Source organism: Trachemys scripta, chromosome 1 (assembly GCF_013100865.1).
Source record: "Trachemys scripta elegans isolate TJP31775 chromosome 1, CAS_Tse_1.0, whole genome shotgun sequence".
Taxonomy (NCBI): domain Eukaryota; kingdom Metazoa; phylum Chordata; order Testudines; family Emydidae; genus Trachemys; species Trachemys scripta.
Genome location: NC_048298.1, coordinates 310,375,591 through 310,392,366, shown reverse-complemented (window position 1 = coordinate 310,392,366; position 16,776 = coordinate 310,375,591). Strand labels below are relative to the sequence as shown.

Genomic DNA, 16,776 nt, shown 5'->3' with positions numbered 1-16,776 from the left:
CCTGGAGGGTTGCTGCCCGTTGGTAGGGACCGGTGTATGGGGGGGAGTCTCCCCAGCCTGGATCCTACTGGGGTGTCTCATGGCTTTTTTCATGAGGTGCTTCCTCAGTTTGAGCTTTCAAGCCTCACAAGTCTGGGGAGGGAAAAAGTGGCAGATAGTGCACTTAACAAAGACGTGAGCTTCACCAAGACAGAAAAGGCAGTGTTGGTGTTCGGCGCTCTCTGAAATGGAGAGGGGGCAGAAAACGCACTTCTTAAATCCCAGGACTCTGGCCACAGTTCTTCCTCTCAGAGAAGAAATTCCCCAAGATAGGGAAAGAATTAACTAAACTACACTACACTAAGTACTAAAATGATAAATTCTAAAATAGTGAAAATATATATATATATAAAAAAAACAGCAGATCAAAGAAAGAAAACAACGGAAGAAGCTGTGGACACAGAAGATTCTGACTCAGACCGTGAGGCAGTAAGAAGGAACTGGAGGGAGAGGTCAGGCCCTACCACTCCTTACATGCTTGGGCTGGACCCTGAGGAGAGCAACTGCGCACCAATGGACACGGCTTACTAAAGATCTCTGGACTCAGATGCATGGCATGCATTAATAAATTAATTAATGGAGATATCTTATCTCCTAGAACTGGAAGGGACCTTGAAAGATCATCGAGTCCAGCCCCCTGCCTTCACTAGCAGGACCAAGTACTGATTTTGCCCCAGATCCCTAAGTGGTCCCCTCAAGGCTTAAACTCACAACCCTGGGTTTAGCAGGCCAATGCTCAAACCGCTGAGCTATCCCTCCCCCCATATATATCCATGGGTGGAATTCGCACAGGGACCATCACTTGAAGAACTTTTTCCTCTCTGGTTAGATGTGCAGATTTTTCTTTCTGGAGAGCACTCAGTCAGGAATGAAAGACTGCAATGTACTTGACATACCAGTGGACTAATAATTATTTTCAGGCCAGAGGAGTCAGGCATAAGCATGCCTGCTTATAAATCAGTTGGTTCTTTCTGGCTTGTGACATCAGTAATGCAAACAGCTGTATTACAAATACTTGCAGGGCTTTAAATAATAGCTTATGTTTTATAGCTGAGTATAAATAGTAGGACAAACTCCTGAAACAGATAAACAAGTCAGACTTCTATTATTACTAATGACAATATTTTACATTGTAATGATGTTTTCAGCCTGAAGGATTCCAAACTATTTTACAATCTAAACACATAAATGAATCAATTCATTGCTCAAATGCAGACATTTCTGGGCTAAAGAGCAGGAGCAGACAGCTCGCTGTATAACACCGAGGAGGGTTTTTTAGCCAAAGAATTAAGGGAAACCTGTAGCTCTACAAAAAGTGTCATGATCTCTTTTAACTTTGAAATATCTGCATTTCTTCTACACTGAAAAAAAATAATCATTTGTTTAATATTTGTGTGAGTGTGTGTAGTTGTGTTGGGAAGGGAGGAGAGTGCGTGTGGGGGGAGTATGTGCCAGAGGGCAGAAGATACAGTTGAATGACAGGATACAGGAGATTAGTGAATGTTAGTGATAGAGGGTGTCTTTGAGGATGGGAAAAGAGAAAGGGATCAATAAGGAAGATGAGAGAAAGAACGAGTGACTGAAGGGAGACAAGAAATTGCAAGAACACAATCACAGCAATGAAAGGAGAAGGGTCAGAGGAAGAGAAAAGGGGCGATGGAAAAATTATACATCACAAAAACTGGTATGAAAGGAAAAGAGGAACAAGGAAGAAATGTTACACCAAGATTTATTGAGCAGAAAGGAGCTTAAAGGGGAACAGAAGCAATATTACGTAGGAGGCCAAGTAGGCCAGATCGTTAGCTGGCATAAATCAGTGTAGCTCTACTGACTTCAATGGCTCTATGCCAATTTTAACCAGTGAAGATCTGGCCCAGTATATTTGTTTTTTTTAAACAAATACTGAACGGCATACAAAATGTCAAAGGTTACATTAAATAAACTGATAAAGAATAAAACATGGCTAGAAAAGATGAACAAGGAGACAGGAGAACCATGCTGCAGGAAGTTCACCTTGGGCAGAAAATTGCCTACAGTTGCCCCTCTTATGCATGCCAGGCTGAAAAAGTTTGAATGATGCCCTTTTATTTTGCACTCTTTTCCTTGTTTGTTTATTCTGAAATGTAGGCCCCAAACCTGCAAATGGGGTTTGAGGGCTTGTCTACACTTACATTTTATAGCACTCTAACTTGCTGGCTCACGGGGGTGAAAAATCACCCCCCTGAGCGCACCAAGTCTGAGCACTTTAAAGTGCTAGTGTAGACAGGCTCCCAGCGCTCGTGGAGGTGGATTACCAGGAGCGCTGAAAGAGCTCTCTCCTGGCGCTCACGTGCGACCACACTCGCACTTCAAAGCGCTGCCGTGGGAGTGTTCCCGCGGCAGCACTTTGAAGTTTCCAGTGGAGACATATCCTTAGACTACAAGCTCTTCACAGGGGTCTTGTCTTTGCTTCTTCCATGAGTACTATGGCACATTAGAAATAAATACCACAGATAGTAAAATCCACAGAAGGTGTGGCACCTACTGACTATAAATTATGCCAGTGTGTTAGCTTCTGTCTCTAGCAAAGTGCATCTGTGGAGAGATTTAGTGGACGTTACACACTACGGGGATCTGATGTTATACCCTGTTCCATCAGCAAGAGGCACTCTACTGCTAACTACTAGCATACACGGGAACTAGAGATTTTTATACAGACGCATCTCTCTGGTATTTTTTTTAACAATTCTGCTTTTTGATATTTTTAGAGAAAGACGTATCACTTGCATAGGGTCAAATGCACCCTGTCATTGTGTAATGTAGAAGGAAACAAAAGAGCACAAAGAAGGGGTGAAATGTCATAAAAAACAAAGTGGGGGAGAATGGTGGCTTAGTGGCAGTTCCCTTCATCCCTGAGAACTCACAGAAGCCCTCTTTGAGTGTGCTGCATGCCTAGGGTTTGGGGGGAAGAGGAGGACTGGGGAGCAGTCACTTTACTTTACAGGCTCCCCTCAAAATTTGGTAGAGTTCTAATTGAAAGTCTGTGTTGAACTTGATGCTCCTTGAAAATTCCACTTTCTTCTCTTCACTTCTGTACACACTGAAGATGTGTTTGTGTAGGGGTGAGAGCTGTTGCAGTCGTGATGAGGACAGCCAATGGAAGCCCAGTTCCCAAGTAAGCCATGCTGCCAGAGAAAGAGGACCATGGTGCAGTATACAGAGGACACACCTTGCAGATACACCTTGGAGATCTTATTGGTACTGCAGTTTCAGAGACATCCCCACATCCCTTCCATCCACCTTCCAAGTGGAAAATCTACCGGGACACCTGAAATTGTCTGACCATTTGCCCCTTTAGCAAGTTTTTCATGGCAGTGGTGAATACAGACCATTGTAATTATTCACTACAATTTTCCACTATGACATACTTTGATTTGTAAACCAAAAAGAAAAAAAGAAAAGGTGACAAATGGAATGTGCAAACCAGGGGCAGCTCTATGTTTTTTGCCACCCCAAGCACGGCAGTCAGGCGGCCTTCGGCGGCATGCCTGCGGGCAGTCCACTGCTCACACGGATTTGGCAGCGTTTCTGCGGGTGATCTGCCGGTCCTGCGCCTTCGGCGTACCTGCCGCCAAATTGCCGCCAAAGCCGCGGGACCGGCAGACCTCCCGCAGGCATGCTGCTGAAGGCAGCCTGACTGCTGCCCTCACGGCGACCGGCACGCCCCCCGCGCTTGCTGCACTGGTGCCTGGAGCCGCCCCTGGTGCAAACTTAGGACAATCGGTAATTGCTCTTTGGGGCTGGGAGCATCTTTTAATTCTGTGTTTGTACAGTGCCTAGCACAATGGGGTCCCAGTCCATGACTGGAGGTCCTAGGCATCACAATAACACAAATAACAACAACAATAAGAGAAGACAAATAACATCAGTGACTTACCATGTACAAGTCCTTGTTGATTCCAAGATATTTCCCATTTCCACAACCTATGTCAGCCACTATAGAGCCTTTTGGTAAAGTCCTAAGAAACTCAACAATTTTGGGCCATGGACTATGCCTGGTGCTGCTGAAGTGTGCTGCGATCTCTTCATACACCTTGTGTACATACTCTTGTTCCAGCTTTGAGGCCTCTGTCTCACTGTCATGGAATGAGGGTGCTTCCTCTCTTTGACAGCCTTGCTGACTGTCACATACAGAAGGGTAAGCTAGGATGTAAGAATAAGAAATTCAGATTGGAAACTTTTAACTTGTTGATTACATTTACTTAATAGGAAAACAAACAAACAAAAAAAAAGAAAAAGAGAAAATCCATTAAAACCAAAGAATATAATGAAGACTTTGTAAAAGACATCTGTCAATATAGCTGAACTGCAGATCAAATTGTAAAAGTCTGAAAAACTTTAAAACAAACAGCCTGTATATTAGTCAACGTACTGTCATGTTATCCAAGGTTCCCACCAGCTTTTGATTCCAAAAATGATACATTACCACTACTATCAAAGATCATGTGCTTGCTGTAATAGAGACTCTGCTACAGTGTGTAAGTGTTTAAAGGTGAAATTCACCACTGTTCACAAGGGCTAAACACTACGTAAATCCCTATTTTGAGGGCTTAAGTGGTGCATGTGTCTTGTGATGTCTGTCTATCTAAGGTACTTATACGGTCCCCATCACCATAGTATCTGAGCACCTCCAGTCTTTAATGTATTTATCCTAACAACACCCCTGTGAGATAAGGAAGTATAATTATCCCCCACCTATTTTTTTTTTTTTTTTTTTTTTTTTTTTTACACAGATGGGCAACTGAGGTAGAGAGAGACTAAATTACTTGACTAGCCCAAGGTCATAGGCAAGTCTGTGGTGAAGGAGAGAATTTAATCCAGGTCTCGCAAGTCCCAGGAGAGTGCCCTCACCGCTGGACCATGTCTTGGCCTTTGCCTTAATTTCACCCAATAAGGAGTATGGTCTTCAAGCCTCTAGAAAACATCAATTTGGTATTTTTAGATGGCAGCCTCCCATCTGGCTCTTCCGACATTCATATATCTTACTTTTCATGTCTGGCCAGATCAGCCCCAAAATAGAACCTGACTAGAGTCAAGCTGATTAGAAGCAATCATGTTCTTTTTTAGGAACTATGCCAGATGGAGGTGTCATTAGAGAAGATTTTGGAACAAACTGATAAATTAAACAGTAATAAGTCACCAGGACAAAGTTTTGAAGGAACTCAAATATGAAATTGCAGAACTACTAACTGTGGTATGTAACCTATGATTTAATTCAGCTTCTGTACCAGATGACTGGAGGATAGCTAATATAATGCCAATTTTTTAAAAAGGCTCCGGAGGCCAGTAAGCCTAACTTCAGTACCAGGCAAATTCGTTGAAAATGCATTAAATAATAGAATTATCAGACACATAGATGAACACAATTTGTTGGGGTAGAGTCAACATGGTTTTTGTAAAGGGATATCATGCCTCACCGATCTACTAGAATTATTTGAAGCGGTCAACAAACATATGGACAAGGGGGATCCAGTGGATATAGCGTAATTAGATTTTCAGAAAGCCTTCGACAAGGTCCCTCACCAAAGGCTCTTAAGCAAAGTAAGCTGTCATGGGATAAGAGGGAAGGTCCTCTCATGGATCAGTATGTCCAAAGCAGACTCCAAAGAGTTACAAAGGGATCTCACAAAACTGGGTTACTGGGCAACAAAATGGCAGATGAAATTCAATGTTGATAAACACAAAGTAATGCACATTAGAAAACATAATCCCAACTATACATATAAAATGATGGGTTCTAAATTAGTTATTACCACTCAAGAAAGAGGTCTTGGAGTCATTGTGGACAGTTCTCTGAAAACATCCACTCAATGCGTAGTGGCAGTTAAAAAAGCTAACAGAATGTTGGGAATCATTAGGAAAGGGGTAGATGATAAGACAGAAAATATCACATTGCCTCTATATAAATCCATGGTATGCTCACATCTTGAATATTGTATGCAGATCTGATCGTCCCATCTCAAAAAATATATTGGAAATGGAAAAGTGATTATGGATATGGAACAGCTTTCATATGAGAACAGATAATAAGATTGGGACTTTTCAGCTTGGAAAAGAGATGACGAAGGGGGGATATGATAGAAGTCTATAAAATCATAATTGGTTTGGAGAAAGTAAATAAGAAAATGTTCTTTACTCCTTCTCACAACACAAGAACCAGGGGTCACCAAATGAAATTAATAGGCAGCAGGTTTAAAATAAAAAAAAGGAAGTATTTCTTCACACAACACACAGTCAACCTGTGGATCTATTTGCCAGAGAATATTGTAAAGGCCAAGACTATAACAGGGTTCAAAAAAGAACTAGATAAGTTCATGGAGGATAGATCCATCAATGGTTATTAGCCAGGATGGGCAGGGATACAAAATCATGCTCTGAAGTGTCCCTAGCTTTTGTTTGCTTGAAGCTGGGAATGGATGACAAGAGATGGATCAATTGATGATTACCTGTTCTGGTCATTCCCTCTGGGGTACCTGGCACTGGCCACTGTCGGAAGACAGGATACTGGGCTAGATGGACCTTTGGTCCGAACCAGTATGGCCATTCTTATGTTATACAAAGTTCTCCTGCTGAGGAGATGTAGGTGGGGGAAAGTATCCATTCACTGATACAGTATCATATTGCTTTTAAAAGGAAACAGTGCCCAATAAGCTTTGTTCTTTGGCTACACAAGGAAAATGCAAGCTTTGAATGTGAGGGCTGTTCGTAGAAATACCAAACATTCATTGCATACGATTTCAAATAACTGTGCTTAAGGGTCTGATAAAAGGACAACACACAGGATTCAATGATCAACCCAAGACACTTACTGCAATTGCAAGGGCTTCTCCTCACTTTCCTAAAAGTAAACGATGTCCTTGTTCCCCTCCTGTTCAATGTCAAATCTCCAACATCAGGAGTGACTGATCCAACTTTCTGTCGCTCAGATGCATGAACGATATCAAACTTTCGAGGCGTGATCCTAATACAAAATAAAGTGATTATTTAATCTGTACTGGGCAAACTGCTCAGATGGAGCAATTTCCAGCCATATCCTTGAGAGACCTCATTGAATTTAGTTTAAGTAGCTTTGGGGTCCATTGTACTAAATGAATGGTTTATGATTATTGTGAGCTTGGCTTGTATGTAACCTCTCGAGGGGGAGGTGAATGCAAATTCCCTGCCTCCAGCTATGCAAAAACCCAGTCTTTTGAAGCTATGCCCTGAGGAGTCCACTGTCTGATTTCTTTCTCCTGGCATCTGAAGCTCAAAGGCCCAAGCTGTACAAAGGAAAGACTGCACTATTCACAGATGTGCTAGTTCTCAGCTAAGGCTGATATGAACTTGTAACCACAGGAAAACCCCTTTGTGGGGTTTGAAGGACTGACTCCTACCAGAGCTCTTGTTAGAGCTGGAGTGACCTCTGGTAAGCTTATTAGCATGCATGTATGTTCTTTTATTGTTTTTAATGTTTTTCTGTCATGCTTTCACTTTCAGAATAAATGTGCTTGCTTATAAAGAACTGATTGGTAACTTAACCGTAGCAATTACACTGTTTATAGCCTTCAAAGATACTGAGTCTCTGCTGCCTACACTTATATTTTCTGTAGCTACTAGGATCATGCACAAGCTGATCTGACTGTCCCTAGGGCATAGTTTACAGGTAATCATCAATTCAGATGGGCAGCTTAAATAATTATTGGAGAGGGTATCATTCCCTGTGGTGCAAAGGTGTGATTCCCATGAAAGGGTTGATTTATGTAAGGCTACTGCTTCCCTGGGATTGATCCACCAATGAACGTTTGTTCTGATGATGTAATGCCTGTAACTGGATAACCTGCCAGAGCTCCTGTCATTGAAATAATGGACTCCGTGACCTCCGTGACTTCTGCAGCGGCCAGTGCAGCCCCTGGGCCAGCCGCACTGGCCACTGCTGTAGCAATTTGGTTGTGGGAAGTGGCTCAGGGCTGGGGCAGGGGATTGGAGTGCGGGGCGGTGCTTACTTCGGGGGGGGAGGGGAAGATCCTTGGAAGCAGACAGTATGTCCCTGCAGCTGCCCCTGCCGGGAGCACCGCTCCCACAGCTCCCATTGGCTGTGATTCCCCGCTAATGGGAGCTACAGAGCTGGTGCTCGTGGTGGGGGCAGTGTGCGGCGCCTCCCTGGCCTTCCCTCCCCATAGGAGCTGCAGGGATATTCCGGCCGCTTCTGGGGAGCTGCGCAGAGCTGGGTAGGAAGCCTACCAGCCCTGCCAACCCTCCCTGCTAGCACCAGCAAGGGTTCCGGGCCACGCGCTGCCGCCTGGTCCCCTCCTCCCCAGCACCAGCGAGGGTCCCAGGTCACCTCCCCAGCACCCACAGCGACCCCAGACTGCCCCCACAAAGCACCCACAACCCCCCGGCCCAAGTTTTAGTTAGGGTTATATAGTACAAGTCATGAACAGGTCACGGGCCATGGATTTTTGTTTAATGCCCGTGACCAGTCCATGACTTTTACTAAAAATACCCGTGACTAAAACGTAGCCTTACTCATAACTAATTATATTTTTAGAGGGCAATTCTTAAACAGATCCTGCTACAAATTTTATTCCAACATGCTATTTAACATGCTGTTGCTTCTCTAATTGCAAATATGCAACATGCAATCCATCAACATTACACATGGTGTATACAGTGGTCTCCATTAAGGAAGCAGGATTTCCAACAGTTACCACACAGCGGTATCTGAGTTACCGCAGCTACCTTCATACTTGAGTATCTCCAATACTACTGGGTGCAGGGCCGGCTCTAGGCACCAGCAAAGCAAGCAGGTGCTTGGGGTGGCAAATTTGCAGGGGCACAAGAATCCAGCATGAGAGCTGAGAACCAACAGGGAGCCCTGGGAGCTGTAGTTCCTTGGTTAGCTCCCTGCCTATAGCGCCAGCCCTGGAGCAGGGAAAGAATTACATTTCCCAGCCAGGGCCGGCTCCAGGGTTTTGGCCGCCCCAAGCAGCCAAAATCAAAAAAAAAAAAAAAAAAAGCCGCGATTGCGATCTAAAAAAAGCCGCGATCGCAATCTGCGGCGGCAATTTGGTGGGAGGTCCTTCACTCCCAGGCGGAGTGAGGGACCGTCTGCCGAATTCCCGCCGAATACCTGGACCTGCCGCCCCTCTCTGGAGCTGCCGCCCCAAGCACCTGCTTGAGAAGCTGGTGCCTGGAGCCGGCCCTGTTCCCAGCATTCCCTCAGCCGCAATTAACAGGAAAGGGAGGGGGAAGGAGTGTAGAACTGAAACCTCATGCTACAGCTTGTTGTAAATGGTAGGAACAGAGCCAGCTCTAGGTTTTTTGCCGCCCCCCACCTCCGCCCTGGGCTCCCCCCCCCCCCCTGTGTTGCCCCCCCCCTGGACTCTCCCCCGCCCACACCCCCTGCTGCCCCAGCTCTGGCCTCCCCCCCGCACTTCCTGCCGCCCCAGCCCTGGGCTCTCCTCCCACCCGCATCTCCTGCCACCCCAGCCCTGGGCTCTTCTCCCCCCACCCCTGCACCTGCCCTCCCTGCTGCCCCAGCTCTGGCCCTCACCTGCACCTCCTGCTGCCCCAGCCCTGGGCTCTCCCCCAAAGAAAGAATTGGGTGGACTAAATGGACATTGCACCTCTCTATCTGAAGCCTAGCAAGGCAGGGCAGCTTTAGATACAGTACCAGGCACATAGGAAGATTTACATTTCTGAGCCATGGAAGCAGAAATTGACTTTTCTTTTCCAGATTTAGCTTTCAGTTTTAACTGATTTTTACTGAAAAAATCCCAGGTTTTACAAAAAGTATTCTTCTTTTTTTCCAATTTCCACCTACTTCTGTATAATTCAAATATATAAAAAACTTGTTTTATTAGGAAAATACAATACATTGCATGAGCTATATGTATTACAATAATATATTAGTCTGTGTGTATATGCAAAACTGCCTGTTGAAGTAAGGTTATGTATGAATCTAGAAGATACACACAATAAACAAACAGGCACACATGCCAGCTCTGAAGTGCGTGAGCATCTGAATGTACTGATGAATCTCACACCCACTATGTACACATTTCAAGCTGTTAGCAGATAAAGATCTGACGCACTAAAATAGAAAGAAAATGAAAATCTGTATCCAAATACTTTCAGAATACAAGGAAGTGTTTGAAAGTTAAAAAAAAAAAAACAAAAGCAGGAAAAAAGGATGAAGTTGAGTGTATGTGCCACAAATGGTGTGGCCAAATTATTATATGTAAATATTTATAGTTCTAAGTCTACAACAGTAAACTGTTTATTCAAATGAAAAGTTTTATTTGGGGATTAGAGATGTATTGTTTTCTTAAACTCACAGGTGGCATTGTGTTTTGAATTTGTTTTAGTTCTGCAGCAAACCACATTGAATTCCATTAATCAAAGCATTAATTTACTGAATAAACCCCGATATTTACCCAGAAAAATTATTAATTGTTTTTTTCCACCGATTTTCACCTGTTTTTGTTGTAGTAGTAATAAACACCGATAAATTCCCAGGAAAGAATAAATGAAATAAACACCAAAAATGAAGGGCCCTATGTATGAAATAAGCAAGCCTTGACTAGTATTGAATAGGGACAAAATGAATAGGATTCTATAGACATTTAACTGTGAAATGACTCACTCTATACATTGTAATTGAAAATGAGATCATTTATATAGGATTTTTTGAACCATGCTAGAGAAGTCTATGGTAGAATATTTTTTTCTATGAAGTTCTATGGGCTCACCTGTGAACCTGACATTGCATAGGATTAAGGGGATTATGGAGGCCCCTTATTCCCATGTGCAGGCTCCCACATCACCAGACCTGTGGTAGGAGAGCAGAAGGCTGCTACTCCCTCTCTTATACAAGTGTTCTGGGAAAGATAAAACCTTAACTCCACCCCACCAACATGCTGGCCAGCACGGAACTGGCACACAGGGAGAAGTGAGTTTCACTAGGGAAAAGACTGGCACAAGTTTAGCTCCTCCATGGAGCAAAGGGGGAAGCAGGGACAGAATTGTGACCCTCAGAAGCCCTGCCTCTTCCTGAGCCTGCACAGTTGTGTGCAGCTCCTGACTCAGGCTGGACTGCAAGGTACCAATCCAGCCCCCTAGGACTGTGCCATAAGGGTTTTCACCCTATTCCACTGAAACCCAGAAAGAATTAGACTCCAAAGGGAAAGCGAGTGGTACAACAGGAGTCAGCGGATTTCATTACTTACTGAGAAATTTAATTTTTTTTACAATTTTCCTCCCCACACACAGGGTCTGGTTTTGGTTGTTGTTTATTTTCCTCCCAGATCCCTGAGCTAGAGAAGATGAAAGATGTCTCGAGAAGAACATTTTTGAGAGATAATCAGTATTATTTATTTGAGTGTAATTGGTGCTTGTGGAAATAACGGCTCTACCCTGGTCGATTGCAAGCTTCCTGACACAAACCTGCCAATTCATTCAGTCTTGATCTGCAACAACCCTGCTTTTCCAACCCTCTACCGTAGGTGAGCCAAGTAACGTGACCATTCTGTAAAACACGTCTAAGGAGGATGTAATTCTGCAGACCACTGGTTTGAAGGACACAGTAGTAAACCTCATCAGCCCACCAGAAAGAAAGGGACATATCAAACAGGTGAGATAGGAGCCAGGAGGGCTGGCAATGAAGTCCCTGCATGATTTCATTTTCTTTTGGCTTTGACCCAGGTCTTGTGAGGAAGAATGGAGAGGCAGAGGCATTTCAGCAAAGCGAGATTTCGGTAATGAAATTATTTTTGTTTTTCAGTTTGTTTTGGGGTAATGTCAACAAACATTTCATACAACTCGGTGAAAAGTTCTGGCTTTCATAATGAAGAGGTTCCAAAATGGGAATTTTGCACAGCCTTATTCAAGCTAGACCTGGCTGTAGGGTGGCAGGAAGCACAGAATCATGGGGAAAGCATGAGGAAGCAAAGCAGAGGATGTGGGACATAAGAGGGACATAGCTGCACCCACATGTGCTTTCTCATGGCTTTCACACAGAATACAGCAGGAAACTTTGGAACAAAGTTGAGACCTTTCAGGTAAATAGCTCGGCACTTCAAAGTGGTTATTGTTACACTGAGGCATTTCCTGAACTCCGCCATCAAGGAGATTAATACAGAAATTTCCTCAATAAAAAGAACTAGTCTCTGAGGAACTGGCCTCGTACTGAAGCCCCTTCAGAACTCTCACTTCAAAGTGAGTACTTGATTCTCAGCAGGAGAGGAGTTCGATGTAATACTGACTTCCATGCTGGCAAGCTGAATTTAACCCTGCTGGGATCAGACGAGCAGATAGTTTATTCATATCTTTCTGCAAAGCACAACAATCAATCCCATCTTTTCATCATCTCTAATTTGTATTGTAACTTTTTCCAAGTAACACCCGCACCATACAGTCTGTATATATACCTATCTGAGAGGCCAGGTGCACCATGGACCTCTGAAACTTGCTCAAGGCCACATGCAAATGATCAGATTTGTTTTAAAACAAGGAGAGTGTTTTTGCACTGGTGCTTACATCCTGATCAGCACCCTCTTTACTCCTGGGGGAATTATGCACCAAAAAATTAAAAATTCTGCACAAAATATTGGAAGATTCTGCAAAATTCTCCATATTCTGCATTATTGTCAAAATAATACAATATCATCATGCCAGTTTCAATTATTTTGGTAATTTATTTCAAAATATCTGTCAGCAAGAATGTCTGTAGCAAAACAGACCAAAAAAGATTCTGGTCATTTTTTTTTTTTTTGGACAAATAGATTCTTTACTAAGCATATTAATACAGAAGGTTGAGTAATTCATTTAAATGACAATACAGAGCTGTATTTCCTGCACCTGTCAGAAACAGCAGTAATGGAGGAGCTGAGGAAGAGGAAAGGAGCCTAGGAGTGAACCTGGAGGGTGTTGGGTGTAGGTGAGAGAAGGTTTTTTCTTTGTGGGGGGTGGGATTGTTAGGGAATTGAGAAGCCTCCCCCATGCAGACCCTGGCTGACCCCAGAGCTCTCCCATTCAGTCAGGCACATCTGCCCCTGTCCCTGCACCCCTCATCCCCAGGGGTCTCTGCAGCACCCCGTCCTCAGGCAAAGCTGTCACCGCCACAGCTCCTGAGCCATGCCCCAGTCTGTCCCCCACACTAACCATTCTGAACCCCAGTCTATGACCTCCCCAGTTGCCCTGTGTGCCCCACTCTGGCCTAACCTGGGTCCACAGGCAGGGTGCTGTGATGAACTTAAACTCCTGGGGGAATTCTGTAGCACTGGGCATAGAAATTTTTTTCCTCGCATAAAATACCTCGATATAACGCTGTCCTCGGGAGCCAAAAAATCTTATCGTGTTATAGATGAAACCGCGCAGCCCCCCCCCCCCCCGGGGCACTGCTTTACCCCGTTATATCAGAATTAGTGTTATATCAGGTCGCGTTATATTGGGGTAGAGGTGTACATTTTGCTTAAGAAATGCTGCAGTTCTGCCTTTTGCCCACCGGAGGCCACTGTGGTGCCAGAACAGCCAGTTGCCTTCATGCAGCTGACTGTTCTGGCACCACAGTGGCCTCTGGTGGGCAAAAGACAGAACTGTAGCACTTCTTAGGCAAAATATATTTTATGCAAGAAAATACAAAATTATGCGGGACAGACGAATTCTGCTCATCCGCAGATGCACAGAATTCCCCCAGGAGTACCTCTTGCTCATTAATGTACACAGTCTCCCCAATTGGTATGTTCAATGAAGTGGCCTCTTGTACCCTGCCACACAGAGAAAACTGGGGTGCTCTGCCTGAAAACCAGAATGCAGCAAATTAACTCCCTGTCTGGATCTTCCACAGATCCAGAGAGGAGTAATGAGGCAGAGCTGGGAATGGAAGACTTAATAAGGGAGTCCAGGGGAGCCTGGAATCTACAGAGAAGCAGCTACCTGTGAGCCAGAAGGGAGGAGCCTCTGAGAATGCACAGCTCCAACTGCATGGCCAGCTTGTGTACGTCAGCCTAGCTCCACTGAAGTCACTGCTGTTGTGGGGTCATTGAACATTTGTACTCAACAACAAAAAATACCCATTGGAACCAAAACGAAAAACCCATAAGGAAGTGCAAGGCTAATTGTACTGACAAGGCAAAATGAGTACTTTGTCCTCCATATCTCCTTTCCGATACTGTCTAATTTGTTTCTTAACCCTATGCTGCTCTCAGAAACAAGAGCTCCTTTCGAAACAGGGAAAAAAATAACACTTTTCTCCATGTACAATGTTAATAGGATTAAATGAAGTCTCTAATTTCCCTGGCCTCCAAGTACACGCGATGAAAACATTTCCAGAATGATTTCAAAATTGAACCTCTTGCTCTCAGTAATTTGATTCGTAAGAAGTAGATAAAAAGCAATACAGATGATCTTAAATACATCATGATTAGTTATATTTGCAAATGAAGTGACTACATTTGCTTCCATGGCAATTATCTAATTTTGTGGAGACTGCACTGCATGCTTCACTGGAAGGCTACACACCACATCAAATGTCTGTCTAGTTGTGTCTACTCTCCTTAGTTTCTTTACTATGAAGCGCCAACTGTTGAAAGTGTCCATTTTAGACACAAAGGGCCAGATCCTCATCTGGTGCAAATGGACATTGCTCTATTGATTGCATCAAGTGGCATTTGAGAGCAAAGAAACTACGGGGAGCAGAGACAACTAGAAAGATATATGAGGTGGGTGTTTTGCCTCCTAAGCATATGCTGAAATCAATGAAGCTATGCCAATTTGCATAAGCTGAGGATCTGGCCCACAAATGCCTTTTCAAAAAATATATGTGGATCCCTTTGAAAATGTTGGACAAAGCATTTTTAGGAAAGGTGGACAAAGTACACCAAAAGCCTGGCCAGGAATTACTGCCTCAAGGGAGAAAGTCCTGGGATCCCTGGTTTGAATCTGGCCCAAGTCCATGGACCCAAAGACTGATCATCTGAAGACGTGTGAAATGAACTGGTGATCTGAGTCTGGTTCTTAGTTGACACATGTCCACAGTACAAAATCCACCACAACTGGCACCCTTGTTCGAAGTCTCAGCAGTGAGGAGAGGGATTCTGCTGACATGGCAAGTGAATCATATTCTTAATCCTGGCTAGAGACTTAATCCTGCAGAGGAAGGTTGAGGGAGGACAGCACAAGAAGCTCATATTGCTGATGAGCATGTTGGATCTATTCTGTCAACAAAGGGCTTTACTGCCCAGAGCATTCAGTATGATGGACTAGGGAGACAAATGATCTGATCCCATATGCTGATTTCTATGTTCCCAAGTTCCTGCCATATGTGTTTCCCAGTTGTGCATGATTTTAACAGCATATCTTTGGCCTGGTCCACACTAACCCCCCACTTTGGACTAAGGTACACAAATTCAGCTACGTTAATAACATAGCTGAATTCGAAGTACCTTAGTCCGAACTTACGCGGGTCCAGACGCGGCAGGCAGGCTCCCCCGTTGATGCCGCGTACTCCTCTCGCTGAGCTGGAGTACCGGCGTCGACGGCAAGCACTTCCGGGATCGATCCGGGATCGATGTATCGCGTCTAGACAAGACGCGATAAATCAATCCCAGAAGATCGATCGCTTACATCCGGACCAGGAAGTAAGTATAGACGTACCCTTTGATTAGACATAGATTTGCGCATTTTATTTTATTTTGCTGTTAAAATCATGCACAACTGGGAAACACATAAAGTAAGTATAGACGTGCCCTTTAATCTCTATAATAAATAACACCTCAAGGTGCATTCATCAGGAAATCCCTACTGCAGAAACCCCACTTTGTTAAGGCCATTTTGTGCTGTATAAGCAGTCAAAAGTGGTCTTAACCCAGTTGGAGATAGCTGGTAGAAGGACCCAATCCCTGTGCTGACAGAGGTGGGTCCACAGCCTCCTGAACCAAACCCCTCTCCCACTCAAACCCAGGCATAGGGAAGGGGAGGGAGATGTATCAGGGGTCAGGCATGGGTGGGACGAGGTGGGTGTAAACTGGAGTTCTATTATACCCAATCCTTCACCAGCATAAGGTCCCTGAGCAATCTTATGCCAGTGGTGAAAGTCAGGACTACCCCTTTGCAGCTCTGAATCAGGGAGCTGCAAATGATTTCCTATAGGCCCCTGCTTTTTCACTTGGTCTGAGCACACCTTGAAAAGACGGGAGAATCATGGCCTGTATATTTAATTATATCATTCAAGTCAATTTCCTTCAGAACAGATTTAAATATAGTACATTAAGGGGGGTGGGGGGCAGTTCTATCCATCTCCCATTTTATGTAAGTCATGCAGTTAACATAAGAGTTTCAGCACATACCCATGAGTCCACAGATATCTGGATTCTCCAGTCATCACCAGCAAACTCCGTTCAGGCAACATAACCGCCACTGTACGGCCATCTGGGTGCTTAAAATCCATTACAATCTGAAAACAAAGACAAAACCCTTCAAAATGATTAGTACTTATGCAGCCCCATGTAAGGGCATGGCACTGTGCAGACAAACAAAGCGTGCTGGGCCAGATCTTCAGCCAGTGTCAATTGGTGTAGATCCATGGAATAGCCACTTCTTTCTTCGAGAAGCAAGGGCCTCAACGTCTCCCCACAGCCCTTAACACCTCCACCCTTCACTACTGCTAACTTCAAGCATTCAAAAGTCTAAGGCAAGGTTCAAAAAACATGAGATTTGGTT

At 44.2% G+C, this 16,776-nt stretch overlaps 1 protein-coding gene across 6 annotated transcripts in view; it reads right to left on the bottom strand.

Annotated features, from left to right (window-relative positions):
• Positions 1-16,776, bottom strand: part of ALKBH8 (alkB homolog 8, tRNA methyltransferase) — an 86,359-nt gene that overhangs the window by 14,466 nt on the left and 55,117 nt on the right. For all 6 annotated transcript variants that reach the window (XM_034758850.1, XM_034758851.1, XM_034758848.1 and 3 more), the window contains 3 exons: positions 16,404-16,510; positions 6,888-7,039; positions 3,956-4,221 (listed from right to left, as the gene is read on the bottom strand). In XM_034758850.1, coding sequence (XP_034614741.1) covers positions 3,956-4,221; positions 6,888-7,039; positions 16,404-16,510 — 525 coding nt within the window. The remainder of the gene's footprint in view (positions 1-3,955; positions 4,222-6,887; positions 7,040-16,403; positions 16,511-16,776) is intronic.